Source organism: Dromaius novaehollandiae, chromosome 3 (assembly GCF_036370855.1).
Source record: "Dromaius novaehollandiae isolate bDroNov1 chromosome 3, bDroNov1.hap1, whole genome shotgun sequence".
NCBI lineage: Eukaryota > Metazoa > Chordata > Aves > Casuariiformes > Dromaiidae > Dromaius > Dromaius novaehollandiae.
In genome coordinates, this window is record NC_088100.1 from 9,052,142 (window position 1) to 9,076,864 (window position 24,723).

Sequence of the window (24,723 nt, forward strand, 5' to 3'; positions counted from 1 at the left end):
TGACATTGTAACAAACCAGACGGGAAGGTCAGAATAATGAAGGGCTTTGAAGGAGCGGACAAAGCCGTTATTTTTTGTTTTTGTTTTTAAACAAAATAAATTAGGCAGTGAGTCTCCATGTAAATGAGCACTTATAAAATAGCCTTTCTAGGTGAATAATTTCTTTTACGATTAATAAAATCTGCAATCTGAGTAACAACGTTCTGATGACTTTTTGCCATTTGCAATTATCGCTCATCCCAGCACCAAAAACTCATTATTATCAGAGCTGACAAAAAATATTTAACTGCTTCCGTGAAAGGACTTAATTTTTCAAAGAATCAGATGTTCTGAACCTTTAGTTCTACTTCCAAATCTTGAATGTGAAAAATAAGGGCATCCTAGCAACCCTTGTGTGCGTCTCCTTCGATTTCCAACGAGTAATCTGGATAAAAGCATCTAATTTGTACGGCAACACAAAACATTAGAAAGTATACTTCCCTGGTTTAAAAGCAACCTAGTATGAGTATGGAGTTAACATACAACCACAAGCATGTATTTTACACTATAAACATACATATTTTGCCTTTTTTATAGCTGTTTTCTCCCGAGGAACTAAAAGCATTTAACGGCTACCGTCGGTCTTGCAGCACTCTGGCAAATAAGAGTATATAATCTCCGCTTTAATGGCATGGGAGCTGAGGCGTGGACAGCACACAGGCGGCTGGGGCAGTGTTAGGAGCAGCCTCCATGTGCAACGCCAAGGTCGGGGGCTAAATCCCGGCTTCCTGGCACGTGTTATCTGTGGGGAGAAAGCAATGCAGGTAGGTTTGCGCCAGCAACTATGGAGATATTTGTATTAACAAACTCCAACCAGGCACGAGGGAAAAGCGGCTTTCACAGGGAGGGCTTCAGCGCTGCAGCAGGCTGCCCGGAGAGGCTGTGGTGGCTCCATCCTTGGAGATCCTCGAACCCCAGCCAGACCCGGCCGCAACCTGCTTCGATGCCGAAGTCAGCCCTGCTTCGAGCAGGAGGCTGCGCTAGGCGACCTCCCGAGGTCCTTCCCAAGCTGAAGGAGTCTACGGATATCACACCAAACACCAGCGAGGTTACACCTTGGTTTCTCTGCTGCGTCCCAAAGCTCATCACTGATTCATACAGAAAGCATGACCCCAGACTTCTGTGACCAGCTTTTTCTATTTCATTTTACTTGCTCCTTCTCCTCAGAAGAATGAAATGGAACAAGCCCACGTCTTTGCTTTGACGCACATAAAACCCACCAAAATGAAAAGCAAAACGCAATCATTCCCTTCAAGCACCTCAACACGTGTGGTCATTCGAGGTCTCGCTTTGAGTCTACGTACCCTCCTGACCCTTCCTCCCCGTAAGAAATGCTCTGAAAAGCAACCAGTCTGCTGCACCGAGAGCACCACTGTTATTAAAATAACTGCATCATGGCAACAGCTCTCAATGTACTTCTTTCATTTCAGAGTCCTCCTCCCTGCACTTTCGTACGAGGTGCTGTGTATGGAGAAAACCGTGCCAGAAGAAACGGAGGTTAAGTACTTGCCTAGTTAAAATACAAAACCTGCAACGGCACATGGCTGCCGCGATGCATCGGGCTGGGCACAACATGCCTAAGGGCCTTCTACATCCATCAGCAAACTAAGCAAGTTAAAAGGCCTTTTAAGGGGAACAACTGAGTGAGGAACATCCAGAGATGGGTAAGGCAGACAGGCGGGTAAAGTGGACACGCAGCCCATCCACGGAAGCCAAGTCCCTCCTAGAAGGGAAGCCCTTTCTGAGCAGCTTCGCACTCTCACGAGAAGCCTTCAAGAGGCAGCCTGGTCTTCTCCTGCCACAACACACACAAATAGATACACAGCAAGCATTTCGGATACTACGCTCCAAAAACCATGTTTTTTTTACAACCACATCCCAGGCGTGGTGCGTTGCTCCAGAAAAACACTCACAGGTGTATCATAATCCAGCAGAATAACTTCGCGATAATTTGATATGCAGCCCGAGACTACCCTCGGCATTACACACTGGTTTGGACCACGTGATGCTGCGACATATCACAAGCTGAACTTGCGAGACGTTCCCCACCACAGCAAGTGAATTAAACTGTCACTCAGCACTGTGTGAGTTGCTCTAGTAGAGCTGCTTCTTCACGAGCTGTACAACATTTCTCTGAATTAAAAACAAAACACTGTGTTGCAAGTTAAAATCTTCATCCTCTTTTCTGTGCTCTTGTTCTTCCTCTCTCTATTTCTCTATCATCTATTTTCCCCTTCACTATTTTCCCCCACCAACCACTTTAACCCTCTCTGCTCCACCTGCCTGCTCAACACTTTCTTTTCCTGCCCTTCTCAGTAGATACCAAATCAAGGAGCTTGCACATGAGTTTCAGCCATCCTGGCCAAACCATTAATTATGGTCTGGGCATTGAAATGCTGACACTTTCGTCCTTTCCCTATATCCACTCACAAATGAGCTAGCCAGCAAAACGCGCAGGAGCACAGGAGCATGTCTCCTCTCCCCAAGGACCACCCCATCAGCTTGGCAGGTTAAGGCTGAGACAGTTTTCCCGAGTGCCCATTCTGAGGAATGTCTCCCAATGTATATATTCAATTCAAACATAGGAAAAACACACATGTTATTCACTGGGAGAGCTACTTAAAAAAAAATATTGGTGAAAATTTAATTTCACTACAACCACAATACAATTACAGTTGTTGGTATCTGCAATTTACAACATTATATACACATGCAGGGACAAACATAAAAAGAAATATAAAATAAAAGCCTTATTCAAAATTTAGGCTCCATTTCCAGCAAGAATTTCATATACGTATTATTATATATACTATTTAGGATTTTTATATTGGCAGCATAGAGCAAAAGATTACATACACTTTCCTATCTACACTTGTGCATACACACAATTTACTGTTTTACCATGAACATTGTAATGATAGGAATTGAAAAACATTTTTAAATTGCCAAAGCTACATTGAAAGCTGTAAGCTAGTTGCTCAGGGAAATACACCCGTGGAGACTGTTCCCAAAGCACAGTATTTTTACTTACACTTGAGAATACGGTACAAACACATTTATGGGAAGGGACTGCCAGGAAGATTATGATGAGGATTTGTTGGGGATACTGAGGTCTCCAACAAGGAATCTTGGGAGGGAACAGAAAGCACTGGAAATCAATCTGAGCATAGGAGTGGATTGCACAACAGTGCGGAGAAAGAGTAAATAGAAAAAGAAAAGACAAAAAAAAAAGAAGGAAAAAAAAAAAAGGAGACTTGCTGGTCTTGGCAGAGCAAGTTGAACACGAGCCAGCATTGTGCTCTTGCAAAGAAGGCCGAATCGCATCCACCCTGGGCTGCATCAGCAAGAGTGTGATCACCAGAGAAGCGATCCTTCCCCTCCCTTCAGCGCTTGGGATCTCTCCAGGAAAACAAGACATGGACATACTGGAGCAAGTCCAGTGGAGGCCACTGGGGGCTGGAGCACAGGATGTACGAGGAGAAGCTGAGGGAGGTGGACCTGCTCAGCCTGGAGAAGAGAAGGCTCAGAGGAGACCTCACTGTGGTTTCCAGCTACCTAATGGGAGCGAGCCTATTCTTGGACATGCACAGTGACAGTGCAAGAGGACACAAGCTGCAGCAGTGGAAATTCAGATTAGAGAAGAGGAAAAGTTTCCTCATGAAGGTGGTCAGACATGGGAACAGGGACCCAGAGAGGTTGTGGAGCCTCCATGCTTGGAGATATTCAAAACCTGACTGGACACAGTCCTGAGCAACCTAATTTAGTTGGCCCTGCTTTGAGCAGGAGGTTGGACTAGACAATTTCCAGAGGTCCTTTCCAACCTGAATTACCCTATGAATCAAAATAATTGGTTGGGATAAGCAAGCAAACTGGTCAAAGGAGGAAAAGAATGGAACAAGAAAGCTGTAAAATGGCACCAAAGGCTGGGATTAGCTTCATGAGGGAAAAAAACAAAGCAGACTGGGGTAAGAAGCTAGGAGTGGGGTGAGAGAAGTAAAATAACAACAGGTTGAAAGAAAAGAGGGCAGCAGAGATCAGGGTTGTGAGGAAGAGGGGGGAAAAAATACTCAAAAATCAAATCTGTGTCCACTAAATTGCACTTTCCTCCAATACCTGGAAGGTGAAAATCCACAGGATTCCTTCACTGATGAAATCAAATATTTAAATCAAGTTTCCACTCTGATACCATATAAGAGAATTTAGGTTGGGAGTGTGGGGGGAGGATTCCTTTCTCCTAGAATATTCTCATTTTTAATACAAAAACAAGCATACATTTGTCAATTTAAAACTCAAAATAATGACTATACTTGAACAACTGGCTTACAGCTTTTTACGGTTTTATAAAATATAGGCCCATGAGCCTCCAGTTAGGCTGTGGAGGTACAACCTTTGCTATGTCCTGGAGCTGTACCACCAAATGCAGAAACTACTGCTGATCCGCTTTACAGCACTAGCATTCACCTTACTACCTTATTTTTCTGTCCTAACTCCAAAGCTCAGTTGCATGTGCTCTGATATGGATTTACTGCAGTCGCTGAAAGGGAAACCGTAACCCAAATTGCGTTTGTGTAAGTGGACAAGAGGTCATAAAAGGAAAATGAAAACACAACTGGAACAGATATCTGCACACTTACCTTATGATGTCCAGAATCTGTATTAAAACCAGCCTCAGGTGTAACAGTCAGTAAACAGGACAGCAAACCCTTGCATTTAGCAGGAGGTTTCTGGGAAGCCAGATTACCTAGAAAGAGTTGAAGAGAATTATTTTGGTAGGTGAAGATGAAGTCACCTATATTTAATAAAAATAGCCTTCAAATGAGCCACAGCGCAAGGACAAAATGGCTCCACAATGGGAGATGCTATACGCCACCATGATCGGCATGAAGAATTTAATCCACTGAAGGTGACAAAAATTTGCTATGAAGCACGTAGACTTAGATGCTGGTAGATTCTTAGGGTTTAGCAAAGAACATCTAATACCCAAGATAACATGGTGTTAACCCTCTAATCAAGTATGCAGAGGAGACCAGAAAGAGCATGATATTTTGCTTAATTAGTTGCCATCAAAGAGAAGACTAGTTCAAGCACCTGCACAAAAAGAAGCAATCCAAGATTATTTAAAAGTTTAATAGAGTTATAGAAGTCTTTGTAGCACAGGGTTTTCCCATGAAATAAAAATAATCCCTGGAGATAAATTTAAGGAAATATATCTCGTTTTAATGCCCAGGGTAAAGTGACTATTCATTAAAGCAAAGCAGTTTTATACCTATGTTCTCCATCTCAGATTTAATATATATGAAAGTAATCTTTATGACAGGAAGTAGCAAGTAATCCTGCAAGAATGAACTGCTGTCATTATCTGAGAATCAATACCATTTTTTTTAAAGTGGCTGTAACAGTATCTATTGATTTCACATTTTCAGCATTGGAGTTTGAGGCTCTACAAAGAAGATTCTTACAACAACAAGAGAGCTTCAGATGAATAAATGAGTTGACATAAATTAATTCAAAACTTATAGTGCACTCTCCTTGAACAATGCAACCAGGGCTTCTCTCTTTTTGCTTCAACTTAGGCTTTTTTCATTTTATATAAAATATACATTATGTATAATTATAATATTTTGAGCTGGTAGAGTAACACCCCACTAATTCTACCTACAAGCTATAGAAATTTTACCAAGCAAAACATCTTCATGGAAGATATCTCTGTGCCCTGCAAGCGTAGTGTCACAGATTATTTGTAGGACATTTGCTACATTTAAGGAGCCTGATCAAACGCAAAAATCCCTTCCTCTGTGAAAGCACAAAACCAACTCGGCGCTGAAGAGCTCACAGGCCAAATGGGTACGGCTCGATGGGTACTGAAGGTCAGGATGGCAATGGAAAGGAATAGAAACAGCAGCCCATGGAAGAACTAAATAATGTACCCAAGGTCACTCAGTAGGTCCGTCCAGCCATGAGCTCCATTGAGCCATGCTATATTCCTTTAAGACAGTTTAATGAAACTGATAAATTCTTACTATTATTCTATAAATGAAGCATATAGCAACATTGGCTTGATGAGCTGATCAAATGGCTCATGCTGCAATGACTGATCTGTAGTAAGAGCTGACTGCAAGGCAAAAGGTAGCATTACCCATGGGGAAAAGAAAGAGATCACACCAGTAAAAAAGTAGTCTGAAGGGATGCGATTAAGGACAGCTGACATCCCAAAAGGAATGCCAGTAAGAAAACAGACAAAACATTTACAATTTTTAGTCCTCATTTCATGCAGAAAATCAGATCCACCTCCAAACACGAGCCAGCTGGAGGTTAGTGTCTTGAAAACTTAAGGGAAGGTAACACAAGTAACGAGCAAATGAAATGTCTGAGGAATGGTGCATATATGTAAATAAACATCTCATCTATGCCCCACCACTCCTGTTTTCTCTGTCATTTGGAGCTACACTCCCCTCCTTAGCCTGCTTTGCTTACAGGAGAAGGCTCATTTTGGAGTTAAGCGTTTTCAAATAGATGGTCTATTTATCTATCTAATGCTTCTCGAATTTGTTATTGAGATATTTCAACTGAGCATTTCTGACTTTTGCAACACGCCTAAAGAATTTAGCGTGGTGTGCATGAAAAAGCTCAAGCAAAAATAGAATGCTTTTTTTATTTTTTTCAGAAAGCGCTCTGTTTTCATGGAGAAGTTTATGGAAAGAGAAAAAAAACCTCAAGGGAGCCATTTCTCCTTTGCATAGTGAATCATCATATCATAGTTACCCCATCATCTCCAAGGGCAACACCAGGCCAAAGTTGCACTGGAAGACCTCCCGAGGGACACATCCATTTTTCAAAATCATCTCAGGACTCTTGTTCCAGGGCAAGTAGAGACTTTGCAGAATGGAAAAAGTCTTTGACAGCAATAATAATAATAATAATAATAATAATAATAATAAACGGTGACACTTTTGCATGAAGGAAATCTTTTCCTTCCCTACCTCAAACATGAAAAATATGAAGCATATTTACAAAGTATTACTTCAGACTCTAGATGGCAGCGCCAGAGGGAAAGGCAAAATAGACATCACAGCTGGATACAGGACATTTGAAGAAAGGGGGATAAGAAGGGAAAAAGGAGCCAGAAAAGCAATAATCCTTCACCATGAAAATGGCACACAAAAAATGGCTTAAGTTTACTTCCTCCTTCCACCATATGGAGTCCCAAAGAAGAGTCAAAATTATTGGAGGTGGGCAGACGACACAAAGACAGGATTAATGGCCTTTACTGTTTAACTTACTGCTATTTACATTATTTTCAAGGAGGGGTTCTTTTGCTTAAAAAATATATATATATCATAGGAAAGGATTTTGATCTTACCAAAATTTAACTACAGTTTATATTACGGGGGAGGGAGAAAAGCAACACCTGCTGGACAGTTCTGAACTACCAGAATAAAATACTTACCCTGAAAAAGCCAAAAGTACAGCAGGAAGCTAATGCATATAAACACTCATAACAAAAGTTGCTGTCTCTCAGGGTTTACTATCTTTAGAGGCACGTTCCTCTTGCTAGATATGGATATAGGGCACCAATGAGACTGGCAACTCGGATCCAGTCAGGAGATGATCTTTGCGCATTGCACCTCAGCGTTCTCCCAGTGATCGTCGTGCCAAGGGATATCAGAGCCTGCAACTTTCCAAATACGGAAACGGCAGTGTATAAAGCTGGGCCTGCCCGGGGTTCACCGAGGTGATCTGCATCGCCCTCCCATGAATGCGAGGATAGAGAAATGAAAATGCTTTCCACCTAGCACAACCCATGTCAGGTTTTCTTGCCACTTTCTGCAATCCATATCGTCCATGGTAACAGCAGACCCAAGAAAGACAGTCAAAAGCTTGGACATATTACTTCAAATTAAATACTTCTGCCTCTGGAAGTGTCCCATGGCAATGCCACAATGTAGTGCTTCATGCCAATGCTCCCGGGGCTGCGTTCCTTTCCTTTAGAAGGTAAAATCAGAAGAATTTTGCTTATTGCTTCCCATCGACAAGCTTTATGCAGCTCCTCCATGAGGTAATGGAAGCACTGCGATGCCCAAAGAAAAGCCTCAGTTCTCTACATCACCAAAGCTTTATGAAACTGGAGGTACCTTGCAGAGGCCCACAGCAGCAGTCAGCTCTCTCCTCTACAAGCCTCAATACAGACAGGTCACATACCCCATACGGCATCTAAGCTTCTAACTTGAATCATCTAAAGCAACCTATTGGAAGCCAAACATCTGCTTCAGATGGTGCATCATCTCAGTGAGTTTCATGAAAGGGGTGGGTTGTTCCTTGGGGTGAAACTGCACGGAGGCCATGTGCAGACAAAACACAGGGCTGGGAGGAGTTGGTGTTGGCTCCCCTACCTCATCAAGATAGGCATCTTCACAAACAGATGGACTAATCAGTAGGTGCCTTTGGCTAAAAAGAGCTGTGTATTGAGAATCAGGCCAAGATCTTTTGCAGAAAGGGAATATATCAATCAGATTTCCTTGAACTTCAGCACTTCTGGGTTGACGAAAATAGAGTGATCCTGCACCAGCAAACTGAGCTATGGTGGCAGCTCAAACAGATAGCTCACCATGCCTCAGCTCCAAGAAGTGAATTAGAAGAGAGGTCTCCAAGAGGCAGGGAAGGACAAGGGAAGGAATCATTTCACATGGCGTCAAGTCAAAAACACAATCCACTTATGCAGCAAGATTGTCTTTCAGAGCTTGTCTGTCATAAATGAAGCACTCAGTAGCAATTAAGCTAACCAGCTCCTCTACCAAGAGCTACACAGGATGTGAGAAGCGGATACAGATTTAAACAGACCATCCTCCTTATCTAAAGCAAGCTGAGGAGCAGCAACTCGGTACTGAAACGTGAGGAAGCCTGGAAAAACAGTGTTTCCCTGGTCATGCTGGGGCAGTCAGGATCAGCTGGCAGATCTTGCCTTGCTTTGCACAGCATTTGTGGAGCTAGAAAAATAAGAAAGAGAGCATGGTAGTATTAACGACTGACTTGTCTACTGCGATATGACCACACCTGCCAGCAGCAAGTTAAAGAGACTCCAAAGAGTAGGGAAAGGTAGAGCAGAAGGCACTCGCCTCCTGAGCAAGGCCAAAGGATTTGAGCAATGACTGGCAAATTAAGGGGTCAAGAAAGTGTGTCTTGCAGCACTAACGCTACTTCTTGGGGAAGAAAGAAAAGGAGGAAAGAAAATAGACTAAAGCTGTCATGTTGGACACTGGTTAGGGAATGGCTGGTGTTTGTTCTTCTCCATTGTGCAAACTCCTGGAAAATGAGAAAGCGGCCCAGGTTTTGCAGCCTGTTTCAAAGCTTTACGGTTCTACCTTCCTGCAGCAGAGTTCCAGCGAGTCTGCGGGAGAGTCAACAACGATGCAATGCACCACGCAGCGCCTGCCCAGCCGGTCTTGCTTGTGTTTTTAAAAGTATCCAGAAAGGAAGAGCGATAAAGCCAAGGAGGCATGGAGACAGTTATTTTAGATTAATTAATCGGAAGAAGTTTTATGCAAAAATACTCTGTAAAAGCCTCCCCATGCAGACAAGTTATAAATCAACGGTTAAACAGAAAGTGCTTTAAAAATGCCCTTGATAAGCTGCTATGCACTGCAAACACAACCTCCCCTATGTCACAAACCATAGGCTGGGGCAGGGGGCAAAGAAAGGGGAAGAAACAGCGGGCAGAGACACAGCTGGAGCACACTCCCTCTGCAAACAAATAATGCAAAGGAAAGCAGATCAGAAAAAAAGACTCCGATATAAGGTATATCACTCACTAGACAGGCTAAGTAATAGTTTCAAAAGCTGTAACAGAAGGGTTCTTATAGGCAATATATGTAGCAAATGAAAACCAGTCACCCTTCAAACAGCTGAGCTTAGCAAGGGTACAACCAGGAAGTGCTACAGAAACAGGAGTTAAGGACAGGCCAACATATGCAAAGCTCTCATTACTGTTCAGATTGGGAACCATCTGTTCTGCAGTCTCAATAACCTTACTAGATGTAGATTGGTGCTACTCCACCTCTCCTAAGGGAAATTTCTATAACGTACAGTATAACGTTATTTATTATTATCATAAGGTTGCCATGAACAGAGAAGGTGATCTAGGAAAGGAGCACCTATGGATCCCATGAGAACCTAAGCGGGCAGTGAAGTTACACGTAGCTACAGCCAGCTGTTGCAGGCTGGGATAGAAAAAAAGGTCCCCAAAATAAAAATAAAGGGCCCAAACTGAAGGATGCATATGTTTTCATGTCCTTATTTGACTTCACTGTCCTATGGGAAAGAGCGACTTCTCCGTAGACTGACAGCCAGACGATGCTATTTCATATGTTGACCCCAATCTCTATTATTTAACACAGAATTCACAGATCTCCGTTTTCCCCATCCGATAACCAGCCAGCTACTAACCCACAGGCTAAAATGCTGATAGGTCAGCAGACCACAGCATGTTTGGTTGCCAAGAGGATTCTGAAATGCTTGGAAAAAGCCCGACAACGCTGCCTTTCTTGTCAAGGTTGGGAAGAAATTAGGTAACAGCCACCGAGGCCGAGAAGTCACCTGAGAAAGATGACCATCGAAGAGCATCTCTGTGTTTGCCTAAAGTGTAAGCTATTTATATGAATATTTTAACAGCAACAAATGAGAACATCACTCCATTCACTGCCTAAGAGCTCCGGGTTTGAAATATAATTGCTGAATTCCTAAGACTACTTGGTAGGTTTTGCTCTCTTTATAATGTTTCTTGCAATCATGCTCATCCCTCTGAAAGCAGGCCGGGAACTATTAACATCTCTTCATCAAAGATTTAGATAGACTGACAGTAACGCTGCGGTTATTCTGTGCAATGCTTTTTCCACAGTCCCCAAACCAGCACGCTGGCCTGTGCTTCAGCAGAGTGAAGCTGAGAGGAGTAGGGAAGGGGAATATAATTTTAGCTCAGCATCCCTCTATTTCATTACATAGAGGAATTAAACTCTTCCTATGGCACTACGTAGCTTTGGAGAAGACATTTGCGGTTTAGAACTGACTGTTCAGTTTGTATTCCTGCATGGATAATCACTTCTTTAAAAGGAAGTATACATCAATAATATTCATGGCGAGTTTATAAGAGCTTGGCAAACATTTCTGACAAAACAAAAACTCAAACAGAAGGATTACTCATAAAATGCTACATCAACAACTCTTTTGACAGACATCTGGATTATGCTGCTCTTTAAAAGGGAAAAACAAAGATGTCACTTCTAAGTTTAAATGGAAACAGAGAAATATGCTATTAAAAACATCAGATCATAAACAAAGCTATTTTTGCAAAACCAAATGCAATGAGCAACTATGGCAAAGTTTGCCAAGATCCTCTACCCTTTTTTTTTTCCCAAAAATGTTTTAAAAAATGCCACAAGATGTACAGAGATTACAGGTAAGTAATGAGTACATGCATTTATAGACATAGAAGATCATTAGTAGAATTAGTAGAATAGCATTAGTAGTCTACCAAGTCTCATCTTTTTCTTCAAATGGCCTTTAGTTGATGCTTTAAGTGAAGTTAAAACACATACGCCTGCTCAACTGAACAAAGCCGCAGTGTAGACAGACACTTCAGAAGCCCATCCTCAAAGAATATATCTGATTATCCTCCTCCTGAACCACGTTAAACATAGAATTACATTAGCCAGACAACATGAATTTATGTGATATTCTGTAGCAAGGAGCATAACCAGATGACTGTGATGATGCAAATAGGAATTTCTTACTCATTCTAAGTTTATTTAATTTTTATTTCCCAGGAAAAGATCAAGAAAAAGGCTAAATGAGACATGTGGAGTTCAAAAGGGATATGCAGAATGCTCTCACGTTTAAGACTGCAGAAGACAAGACTGCTTATTCAGAAGAAAGAAGACTTTGAATGGATCCACTATGTTCAGTTCAAAATTGTTCACCTGAACTGAGAGGTTTCTTTGAAGACACAAATACAGTTTAGTAAAAGTGGTCCATGCCCTTAAACCAGAGTCAGCTTTTCACAATTAACTGAAGTCCCCTGGCTTTGCTGGATGAGTTGATGAATACAACAGACAAGTATTTGCACTGAAAGGTCTTTTGTTTCTTTACTGAAGGAAAGACTAGCAATGGTACTTTTTTCTAAGATGGTTTTAAGCACTGGATTTAAAAGGTTGGAGTGTTTTTGGACAGTTTAACTAACAAATACATCCTGATTCCATTGCTTCACTCTTGTAACTGGGGAGAGTGGCCTTTGAAGTACTGAAGCATTTAAAGCTGAAGAAATCTCAATTTCATTGGAAAACACCATGAACAGACTTTCTGTGCTGCAGGATCTTTTCTAGACTTTTTTGTCAAAAATCAAATAGAAAACACTAGAAAGAAAAAAAAAAGCTGGTTTGCCATTTGCAGATTTTTTTTTAACAGAAAGCTCTACTCTGAATATTAGTCAGGTACTATCAGGGAGTCGGGTAACATAACCAGCTCCAGGTGACGTGAAGACAGCCATGTCGTGCCTTTTGTAACGTGGCAAGAACGCTGTGAGACAGCTGGAGACCTGCAGGACAGGAACGGGCTGCTGCGGAGGAGTCAGCACTCTGGCAGAACACCTGCCTCCTGCAAGGAGGGCTGCAGAAAACCTGCTCCTACCTGAAGTCGCAAAGACAGACTGAGCAGACACCATAAACCACACTTGGTTCACAGTGTACCAGTGACAGCAGGGATGAGAGCAAAACCTAAAAGCCCATTCTGTTGGGTTTAATGCTGCAAAATGGAAAGGAAGTACACAAAATAATCAGTTTGGAAAGAACAGCCTGTGCTCCAAGGGGCGAAAGCAACCATTTCTTTTACAATCTGAGCAAACAATGCCATATCCCAGGAGAAGGCAACATCCTTAAGTGATATCTAAGTGCAAAATAGTACAAAAGGGAAAAATACGGCCAGGGTGATAGCACTGCTGCAGCGTGTTACGGCTTGCACTAGACTGCATCCCGAGCAGGTGTTCAAAGCTACAAGTGCCTACCTGGAGGCGTTATCCTGTAGGGATAGGTGGGCTGACAGAGGTCACGTCTGCTCCCCCAAACACCGTCTCTATGTTGTTTCTGACAGACATACTTTGGGCTGACAAATTGATGACAAGGGAGAAGCTAATTTTTTTCCACAAGAATCAGAGGACTATTTATTGTCTTGATAACCCTAACAGTCCCTCCTGCCCTTACAGCCTGATCCTCTTGTACACCACAAGCCATAGGACCCAATTTCTTGACTCCTTGAAGGAAAAAAATATATATCCTGTCATGATTACCAAATCTCTAGTGATGCCTTGGAGGTGCTGGTGAAAGGTTTTAGTGATTAATTATTTCTGCTGTCAGAAACTATTTGTTTTTTCTGTTAGGAATTTTCTTGGCTTTCATTTCCAGGCAATGAATCTTGTTACATTTTTGCTCAACAGACTGAAGAACCTTCTTTTATTAAAGTTTTATTTCCTGCATAAAAAGGCTAATCGAGTTTTTCCTTCTCTCAGATTAGGGTAGTAGATGACAGGAAGAAGCTCCAGCAGCTCAAAGACATGTCCTTCTACCCTTTAGTAGTTCTCATCACTCTTCTGCCATCTCTTCCTAGCTAGTCAACCTCCTTCTTGCAGGCAGACCGGAGCAGAATATTCTGGGAGAGGTTGCAGTAGGGTCAGACCCAGATTTAGCATGGACCTGCTGAAGCTTTCCTGCGGGTGCACACAAAGATCGCTGACACAGGCCAGGCAACAGGTCTGTCCTACCAGCTCATGTCCCCCTTGCGTCAACTGAGGAGCGCAGGCATTGCCCCCTCTCCTTCTCTCTGCTGACTTCGGAGGGAGCCAAGGACAACTCATTTGGAGTAGATCACCAGCTCATAAATGGCTAAAGCCGCGCAAGCTCTGTCCCTCACATACACCACATCGATTTATTTTGCTCTAGTTTTTAATCAGAATGGTGTTACCAATTCAAATGCCTTGCAGAAGCCACAAATAACTAACCTCTTATCTTCATCATCTAAAATTGCAGTTGCATTAAAAACACTTCATAGATGCCAGGTGAGCTTGACAGGATCTATTTGCTATAAGCTCATGTTGATTGGCATTAATTATATTTCTCTTACTCAATCCTTTATCAGCTGTCCCATTTATTATACCACAAATCAATATTAGAATGACAAGACTCAAAAACTCACACCTTTAAGGCACAGATCTCGTCCAGTTTTCCAAAGCAATGACCAAATTTCCAAAGCTGACTGCCTGCAGCATACTGGCACATTAATGGAGCTCTTAATCTCCTCTCTCCACCTCCCAATTACAACACTAAAAAAAGATCTGTAGCTTAATTTGTCATCCCCAAAGAAACAGCCGAATAAACAGATTCGTTACAAAAGATCCCCCTTAGTGAAAGGGAAAGAGGCAAGTGAAGACAGAAGAGGAAGTGTGGGAGGTGAGCAGGTTAGAGTCAATCAAACTTTTGATTCCATGAGAATAATTAGAAACAGAGTAATTTCTTCACAGCGAGAATTTCTTCTCCTGATGTAAATTGTTGATTTTAGCATGTATGACTAGTGTGGGATTCGTTCAATGGAGCTGAGGAGACTGTGCTGTTAAAATTGAGCTGCTAGATTTAATTTAAGAATTAGGTTATACAAAAACATAGGTTACAGGCCCTTTTCATATGGTGCCGAGAAACTTTCCGCAGTGGGTAGCTAACCATCCTGAGTACCATTTGGCAATAGCCTAGATGTCTTGTACGTGATATGAGTGGAGGGAGAACATTTTCCTAGAGAATTCCTATTCCCCTGAATATGAGGATTTTCCAGTCACAGGCTTGGTGGTGCCACACCAGTGCTGCATCTAGCTCTCCCTGGTTAGCAAGCTTTCTCATTAAGCTTGCTGGACAGTCTTCACGCAACTCCTCCAAACAAGGTTTCAAAGCAGGCCATTTCAGGGTGTTGCTACCATCCTCATGCTGCTCTGATCTTATCTGGAGAGCCGCTAATACTCCACATGAAGAATGACAGGGCTTCCCTTGACACGCTTGTTCATAGCTCTGACTAAAACGTGCCTGAGTTTGGCAGCCGCGTCAATGGCAGAGAGCCCTCGTGTCTAACAAACCACCACTGGTGTAGTCGTGAAGGTATTCATTTTAAAAAAAGGCTGATAGTACCCATGGAGAAGACTACTGTTATTTGTTTTGTCGCCCCAGGCAGCGACCTGCATGCTGTCATCAAAGGCTTTTAATAAACCTATCACGCACCCATTTCTTGACATTGAGGATACGTTGTAAATAAAACAAACGCTCAAACGATGAACATGCTCCAGCTGAAAGGATGCTGCTGTTTATGCCCTTTGTTTTCTTTTCATACCCTAACAGTGATGCCAATATTAGGACAAAAGCCTTCTCCCTCACAGCTCTCTGGGAAGGTACTTTCCAGGGCCAAGCACTGCATCTCGGTCAACACCCCCTTTCAGGTTCTCCTCATTCAACGTCTCTGCTCCTCTTTTGCCATGTGTAAAATTCAGAGGCTCTCAAAGCACTGTCTGCGTTCACATGACTGCCCGGACAACTGTTTGGTCCCAGACCACTTTCATTTCCCTGAGGAGCTACACAACTTGTATACCATGCTACTGGCACACAAGGTCGAGGAAAAGGCTTTTTAAAGCTGTTTCACTGTAGTGCACGGTGTTTGCAACTGCTCAAATTCAGAGATGTAAGACCTGTGCAAATTTTACAGGCATCCAGGACAAATCAGCTGAAGAGATCCATGCTCTGAAGCACTTCCAATGCATTTGTCTCTGACGGCCCATCAAACATGGAAATAACATTTTCAGTGTAGAAGAAAATGCCCATTGTCACATGTTAACCACTTCTTCCCTCCTCTGTCCCAAATTCCACTGCATGTGCTGTCGGGTTAGTTACTACCTTCTGAGTAGATTATTATATTTCCCATGGATACGTGCTCATGAGGTAATGCCCACTGGGAAAAAGTTTCTTATTTGTCATTTCGCCTGACTGGAGACCTCAGTCTGGCATTGGGCCCCCGCTGAGCTGCACCTAGTGAGCATACATTCCAGAAAGTTCATTTTCTACATAGCTGACAGTCTTTAACAAAAAGCACACCACCAAAACAAAAAGCAACGCACTCCCTCAGCTTCAGAGAAAAGCAGTCTTGTCCCCATTTTAAGACCTTTTAGAAAAGACTGACATGATTTTTATCAAAATGTCAGTGACAGCGCAGGATCTCAGTCTGGATCTCAGTCTACCTGGATCTCTGTTCAGCATCCTCTGACAAGACTCATCCGTTTCTTTGGATTCTTTCTCCCAAAGTACAAGAGACAGCTCTAGAATTAATCTTTATGATTGCAAAGGTAACTTCACACCACGAGACTCATCTGGCCATGGGTTATTAATGAGGGTCCTGATCAAGTGCACATTCAGCCTAAATCATTCGCTACAAAGTTATCCTCCTATAGGCTATATAAATACATAATACATCTACATTAACCTGTGTGACACTGAAGCAGCCTTTCCAGCAATCTGGCCTCCTTTATCTCCAAAGTAGACTCTTATACCTCATTTGAGTGAGTGAGCACACATTTTAAATAATGATGAGCGACTCCAATTTTCACATCTTCATGGATGCAGTGTCAAATTTATTTGTAATAGGATCATCTATTATCTGTCAGTACTGAGCAAACTAGGTGAGAAAATAATGGTTAGTAGTACATTAAGGAATCTATGCAGAATCCTGAAGAAAATTAGCACGAGGCAAACGGAGTTGTTGAAAACAGAAGTGTGACTTGATTGCTTAATGCAGCCTGCCTTGACTTAGTAGTTACTTCCGGTGCGATATCAGAAGTTGTTGCATTTTTTTGTTGTTTGTTTAAAGAGAAAAATATTATCTCCCTCCACCTGTTCCATTTTAAACACGGAATATTTAAACCACCGAGGCACTCCTGTTACAGTATATCTGCTCATGGCAAAATTCAGACCAATACCAGAAAGAAAGAAGTGGAAACGGTGCGTGGTGCCAGCTCATGAGAGAGTCACAGAAGCTGCGGGTTCCTCTCATTTGATCCTGCCTTTGGGGCTTCCAGGTGGACATTTATGCTACCCTTTATCGGGATGTCTATCTCACAGAAAGAGCAAAAAGGCTGGCATATCTCCACGTTCATTTTCTAGCCTCTGGGCTACCAGCCGAGATGAACAAAACCCAGATAGATGTCATACCCTAAGGTTTTCCCTTACCTTAAGAACCCCAGGAAAGTGTTTCCTATTCCACAAATGGCCAGACAAAGCCTCCTTCCCTCCTTAAAAAAGTGCCAGGATCAGCACATGTTGGCGTGCGCAGCGGGGGACTAGCAATGCAACCAGATTATGGATCACTTCAGTGCTCTAAGGTTCACCCTGCATAGTAAGACAAAACTGGGTATCTGTAGTCCTTTACCCATGGTGACTTGAGGACTGCTGAATTTAGCAGCGGTTTCTTCTGAAACTGGACAGAATAAATTCCTAGTGGTAAGGCTGTCAGCTCACCATAACTCATTTCACCTCTCCTCCCTTTTTCTTCTCCCAAAACTGCATTCAGTTGCAAGTTTACTTCCTAAAGGCAATTGGGATCACATCCACTTCTGCGGCTATAGGCCACATTATTAACCACACTGTCCTTTGGCCGAACACGGCATTTTGATTTGATACCACAGAGCAGCCTTTGGCAGTAGGTGCCTTCAGCACTGCTCCTGAAAGAAGTGGTCCTCCCTTTGTGAAAAGCTGCTGCATGCAGACGAGGGCCGAGGAACCGATTTGCTTCACTAGATCCATCTAAAAGCTTGTGTCAGGCAAAGGAAATGAATGGAAGGAGGGTGAGAAGTCAAAGTTAGGGGATGACTGGACTTCTGTGGAAGTGACAAATGACGTACACTGTATCTGAACTACCTCCTTATTGTCTTTACTTCGATTTGCTCACAGCATATTCAAGGGGAAAAAAGTAACCAAAAAAAGAACTAGATAGCAAATGGAAACTTCGTAAAGATGATATGAAATCCTAATGGAATTTTGTTTGCTAATGTTGGCCCATTAAAATGGCTATTCGATTTATGGAAGGAATTCTTTTGCTTTTAGTGGTTATAAGCGAAATAGTTCTAGATGCCCATTAAAATGGAAATACTCTTGCAAGAGACAAAAGTACTTTTTTTCCATTTCCTTAAGAAATATTCCAGCCAAAGTATTTTACGAAAAAGCAAGCATAACGAAATTCATACCAAGTTGCATTAAAATAAATATTTTCCAGCTATGGGAGATTTTTTGAATGGTTCATTTTTTAAATATATTAATTTCAATTGAAATTTTGAAAAACATAAGAACTTATACCAAAGCTTAGGTTTAATCTCGTTAAATGGTATCAGTTAATTTTCTTCAGGATTTAATGAGTAAAAGGATAACACTCTGAAATTACACGCAAGATTCCATGGAACATATCCTTGCCATCTGATGTCAATTCAAGTATGTCTGTGTTTCAACACAGTAAAACTTAAGTACATACCTATACTATTGCCAGTCTCCATAACTGCACAAATGCTTTCTTTGCCTTCTGTAACTTTTCCCAAGAAGTCGGATTTTTCAGATTTGGTTGCACACAACTACTTTTAAATTATTTTTTCAGTTTCAATATAGTCAGCAGTTGCTCGGAGATTATTCTCTTTACTGGAGCTAGTTCACTGGAAATAAGACCAGGAAAACCTAACTTCTTAGCCACGGACTAAGAAAAGAGAACTAAGTGGGAGAGAAAGATATATAAGATATATATATAGCCTTAAAGGCCCCGGGGCCATATAATAACCAGTTTAGGTCTCTAAGTACATGTGTTCTTGGAAAATCTCATTACAGCACCTAAGTGCATGGACACTAAAAGTTTAGGTGTACATAATTATCTTTGAAACCACTAAAACTGAAGAAGGCAACTCTCTCTGAGACACACAGGTTACAGGGTAGAGGCTGTGGCTAAAGGAGGACACAGTATCTAACGCAGGGCTTCAGCGAGCTTTATGAGCTGACATCCATGGTATTAGTAGGACTTGACAGCCGTTTCTCTCCAGGTTCTTTGTACTTGGCCTGAAAGCTTTCAAGACGCTTGTGTTTCTGTATGTACCAAAACCATGCTAGCCAGAGCTGCTAGGATGCCACGCTCCACAATCCAGAAAATGAATGAAGTAACACCCCAATTCTGCCAATTCAACTCACTTTGCTCTGAGTAAAACACGAAAAACTCTTAAAAAGGATAGCATAAGCTACTGCCCATTGACAGGGCACACAGCAGAAGACAGGGAGCGCCCCAGGCTCTCGTCGCTCCCACGCCTCAGCCCAGAGGCAGGGACCAGACCCCAGAATCACAGCCTGGTGCTGGAACCACTAGGTTTTGCTAGTGGTAACCACTAGCTCTGCTCGCTTTCGTATCTACCCCCCTCCTCAAAACAAGTAACTTCATCAACTGTAGGCATTCAGGCAATATGGCTTACCATGAACCACAAGTAATCTATGTTAAAAATTAATAAAGTTACAATATTTATTACTTAACAAAGAATATAAAGCTCTAAAGCCTAATAATGTGCAGAGATGAAGTATGTTATTATGATTAGCAAAAACTGGTATGGATTTAAGGTATTTAGTTGCAAGTCACAATGTTTGAATTATTAGTAACCAAAAGAGTATTAGGGAAATAAGTAAAGTGGAGACAATACAGGACAAGAATGAATCAATTATTTAAATAATTATGCCTTGCTTTGATTTCAAAATGATTTAAAGCAAAATGACCTAAATCATTAGGCTTTAGAGCAATTCACCCTGACATACACTCAGAATAAGAACACAAACTTGTAGTAAATCACCCTCAAAGATAACTAGATATAGTGGGACAGATTGAGAATGCAGCCATACAAGAAACGAGAAACACTTCACAAAACAATCAGGGCAAAGAAAAAAAAAACACTGGAGTGGATGTTAATGACAAGAAGCTTCAGGCTAAGAGATACGGGAGCATCTTAATCAGTGGACCGAGGGCAGGAAGGAAAATGATAGACAGAGAGATGCTTCTGGAGCAAATGCGGCCCGTGCCAAGTTCTTGGGGCTGATCACCCTCCCAGTGACACGTGCAGGACAAAACGTGCTTTGGCTGAGTGCACATGATGACTGGCTGATGAAAGGTGGTTATGCAGCTTTATTTTTGAAGGTTTACATGAACACGTAATGGGCTGGAAAAAAGCCATTCATGAAGTTTTGTATTATTCAGTAATTTCACTAATTATAAAGTGACTTTGAACATCACTATTGTTTGAGACAGTCCTTTCCTAACAGGACCCATTGTTTAAGGAACCACGTATAAGCAATGAGAACTCCAGCACGTGAAAGTGAGGTTCTCCTAAGTGTCACTTCTACCAAACCATTTTTCCTCTAGTAGGTAATACGCGCATTATCTATGCTGACCTCTCCTTAATTTATAATACCTCTATGTCATAAACCAATTATCAGCATTTGACACGAGCAGCACTTGCTAGTTTGAAAAGCAATTAAAATTTCGGAGCTGTCTCTTGCAACAAAAAAAGCATACACCGAAGTAGCATTACAGAAAAGTTGCTGCACGCAACCCATCATTCTAATTCTGCCTCTATCAATCAAGCCGGGCCTCGCAGAATAGCAAAGCTCCGGCAAGCAAACAGCAATGTTTATGAGGTGCAGCTGGTGGTACTTACGTTAACAGCAAAAGCAGCATCGGTTAAATTAACATTCTTCATTCTTTCATTGCTCATTATGGTTTGACAGACATAGCCGCAGTCCACAGCAATGACTTCGAGCAAGAGAGCTGTCTAGCATCCTGCCATGAAACAAGACCACCTAATGCGAGCAGCCACTGTAATTAAAACTCTGGAAACCCAGATTTATACCACTTTAAGGATGCAGTGGTGGCGATTATGACCTACTTTATGTTTATTAAAGGAATCACGAAAGCTTAGACCATTGCTCAAGCCAAAAATAAGAGTCTACCGTTTCGCAGTATTTGTCAATAAAGAGGACTCGAATGTTGTTTTGATCTAGGAACCATTTGTGTTGTTTCAGGTCTGGAGATGCAGAGGGAGAGGAAAGAGAAAGATATTACTTAAGTATCAACTAAACAGTTTCCCCAGGAGAACGCTTTCTTTAAATCTTATTCGTTCAAGTTCACAAGATTTTCTTTGATGGGGAATTGCAGCAACTGGTTCTACTTAAAAATTTACAGCCACGTTTAATCTCTTGGATCAAGAAAAGTTAATTTAGTCAATTCAAGGCTGTATTTCATGGAACTGTAAGTGTCAGAGATGAATACAATACCCCAAAAAGGGGAGAAAACCCACAACGATTTTCAAAAAGTGCCTCTAGCCTCCTGCATTAGACCTGACCAAGTGACAATCTGTTCAGCCTCGAATTCACCTGCATTAAGGAGGGATTAACGAGAACATCAGAAAGAGTATGTCGAAATAGTGCATGAACTGGCAGTTATACTACATCTTTCAAACACTGTCCGTGTGAGTGAGTTTTAATACGCCGGGTTGCTAAGCAAAGATCAGATGGTGGCAAATGACCCAGCACTCATGAAAGGTGCTGCAACCCACCTTCTGCCCCCAGGACATCGGTACAATCGCCAGGCTACGCAGGTATTATCTGGGGGGGGGGAGGGGGTTCAGACGCTTTCCAGCCATCCTGTTTCATTCCCGTGGCACAAGAAGAAAATCAAGCCTGTACCTGAAGCTACGCTCGCAGCTACAGCATGCCCTGACAGTGGTGCAGAGACAGGCCACAGTTGCCCCACAAGCCAGCGCACCGCCACTTCATGCCAAAGTGCTTGGGTGTTGTAGGCATCCAAAGGCAAACAAGAAAGCCATCAAAAAGGCTCTTCATCTCAAGAAATTCATGATACCAGCAAACAGAATTAGTAAATTGGCCCTGGTCAGTGCCCATTTCTCTGGCCTGGGAGGGAAACATGTGGCTCCCACCTGTATCCCCAAGCTCTCCTCCACCCCAGACGAATTTTGGTCTATACTGCCTAGCAGAGACAGTCCTCGGGCCATGCCATGGCAGCCCATACCAAGACAAGGTCCAGGGAAAGCCCTCGGCCAAAACCACGTCCAGGAGCTTGCTAAGATCACACTAACACAGAGTCACGCTCAAGCCCGTGCCCTAGTCCTATTTAGCTTACTGCTCTAGGTGTAGCCGTACAAGATTGAGCTGTCTAAATTTAAATTTTAACTCCTTAAAGACACCTTTATAACATTTAAAACAACCTCAGTTACACAGAGGCTAAAAAGCGCTTTAATAAGTGCCAAGCACTGCAATGGCCTCATCCATGATGACTCCAGTTTGCATTGCTTTAACCCACAACTCAATGCAGCAGGTATGGGGGACAAAAAAAGACCCCCAACAAACTGCATTTGTCCTGATCAGCTGCTCTATTACTTGTTAAACATTTCCACTTCTTGTGGCCTGTATCAGGGAAGTGAGTTAACTACCAAAGGACATTTCCACAATGAAGTTCAAGAGCTCTTGTGTGAGCAGCTCCCACCTCCTGGGGACCTCGGAGCTTGCTCCTCCTGCCCCCCAGAAGACATCGTTTCACAGCAGCCACCACCCTGACACAAGGGACCGCGCAAAGCTCCCCGGGGAACTAGTTAGCGCTGATCTTGTTTTCTTCTTAGCACAGCCACCAAGCTGCAAAAGGGCTCCCATGGCCCCACGGGAGCAAGGCATGGCGTGGCCCCAGCACTGCTGTCTGGGACCGCTCTCCAGGACTGTTGTGCCCACACAAGGCTCCCAGCTGGATTGTGCACGAAAACAAATATGCAAGTTGATTCACAAATGGAAGTTTTCAGGAAGCTGCGGAGGTACTAGGAAGTCTTTCGCAACATCGTTTGGAGGGCTGCGAACCAAAGCTCTGATTCAGAGCGCTTCACTCACTCATTTTGCTGAAATTCAAACAATGTCAAGTGCTTGGCTGAGCTGGGGTATAGTTTTGCTTGTCCTATGATAAAATCAGAGGAATATCTACAGAGGAATGCAATCTGAGACACACAATGCTGGGAAAAAATGGGTGGAAAATACAAAAGCCTGTTGTTCTCGTTTTGCTGTATAGTTCATCCATAATTTAATACAGGTAATTCTGTTGAACGATGTCGCCTTTCACATGAAGAATATTGACTCTTCATATCTTTATCTGTTTTACTATTGAGGTGTGCTCTTCAAAGAGTGGGTAAAAACAGCTTAATCTGAACAACTGACACAGTACAACTACGTCTGCATATTCTTCAGCCAGAACCGATACACTTGGCTTCCTAAAAATGTATTCACTTGGAACTGTGTTGGTACATCTAGATGTAATTTATTGTCCACGGGAGGACTAAGCACAAAGCCAAGAAGGTAAGCACTGGAGATCTGGGTTTTCTGCCGATGAGACTACAATTTCAGGGATCGTGTGCCAGAAAGCAGTTCTGTTTTCTCCTCGCTATATCAGTCAGCAACATGAGAGAGTCCCCTCTAAAACTCACTCGCATCCCTAGAACATCATGGAGATACCACCACAGGTATGTTTTGTTATTAATCCATGACTGCACATAAAGACAATCGTTTCTATTAATAAAGTGAAGATAGTCCAAACCGAGTAGTGGAGCGGGTGTTGGGGAAGAAACAGAACACACCTCAGTAACTGCTTTATGGATATTCACATAGTTGATTTAATAATTCAAGTCCTAATCAAGCAATTAGTTGATTAAGGCTAAAAAGATCCTCCACCAACCTAGCTTTATTTCTTAAGAAAAGAATCTTCAGTTCCTACCTGCAATGGAAACTGAACTTCTGCCTTCCATTTGTTTCTTCTGGTCGTAAATGATTACTGGGTTTAGCAGAGATGAAAATTTCTGCATTTAAAACTTCTCCAGACTACTCAGTTTTGCTAAGCGCAAGGCCAAAAAACATAACGCAGCTTCTCACACAGTAGAAATACTAGATACCTAAGTACATAACCCAAATCAGCTATTTAAATTGAACTCTTACAGCCTAAGAGACAAAGTTAATGTGCAAAGCAGCACACACTCGCCTTTTTTTTTTAAACCAGGTGCAAGCTTGTGAAAACGTGTTATATTGTTGCTAATAGCGATCACCAACTGGGATTTGATAAAAGGACAACTAGGTTTAGCCTACTTCAGAAAGAGGCTCATTAAAAAACAGGACGAGAAAAGAAAAAGCACTCAATGTAACAAACAACAAGAGATTATCCCTTGCAGCACAGTTTCCACCTGTGATTACATGCTTTAGCAGCAATGTGTAACACTGTCCAAGATCCCAGGGAAAGCTGGAGAAGCATGCCTGTACATTTTTTTACTGCAATAGCATGCCACATAAGTGAAGAGGAGACTCAAACAATATATGTGCTGCACTTAGAACACATCCTTAAGGAAAAATAAAAAACTTTTTCTTTTTTAACATTACAAGATATTCAACAGCAGGAGGAAATCAGACTATAAGAAAACCAAAAAGCCTACATATCATACTGGACTGAAAATTACAGATCAGTATGCCATACTGTATGATAGCAAGTCAGTATTATTTAGGACTTCCTATA

General features: G+C 42.2%; 1 protein-coding gene across 6 annotated transcripts in view; it reads right to left on the reverse strand.

Moving 5' to 3' along the window:
• KLHL29 (kelch like family member 29) overlaps window positions 1-24,723 on the reverse strand; it is a 374,292-nt gene that overhangs the window by 305,708 nt on the left and 43,861 nt on the right. For all 6 annotated transcript variants that reach the window (XM_064508357.1, XM_064508356.1, XM_064508354.1 and 3 more), the window contains one exon: window positions 4,674-4,780. Coding sequence is in view for 4 of the 6 variants with exons in the window: in XM_064508356.1 (XP_064364426.1) it covers window positions 4,674-4,780 (107 nt within the window). In the remaining 2 variants the exon portion in view is untranslated. The remainder of the gene's footprint in view (window positions 1-4,673; window positions 4,781-24,723) is intronic.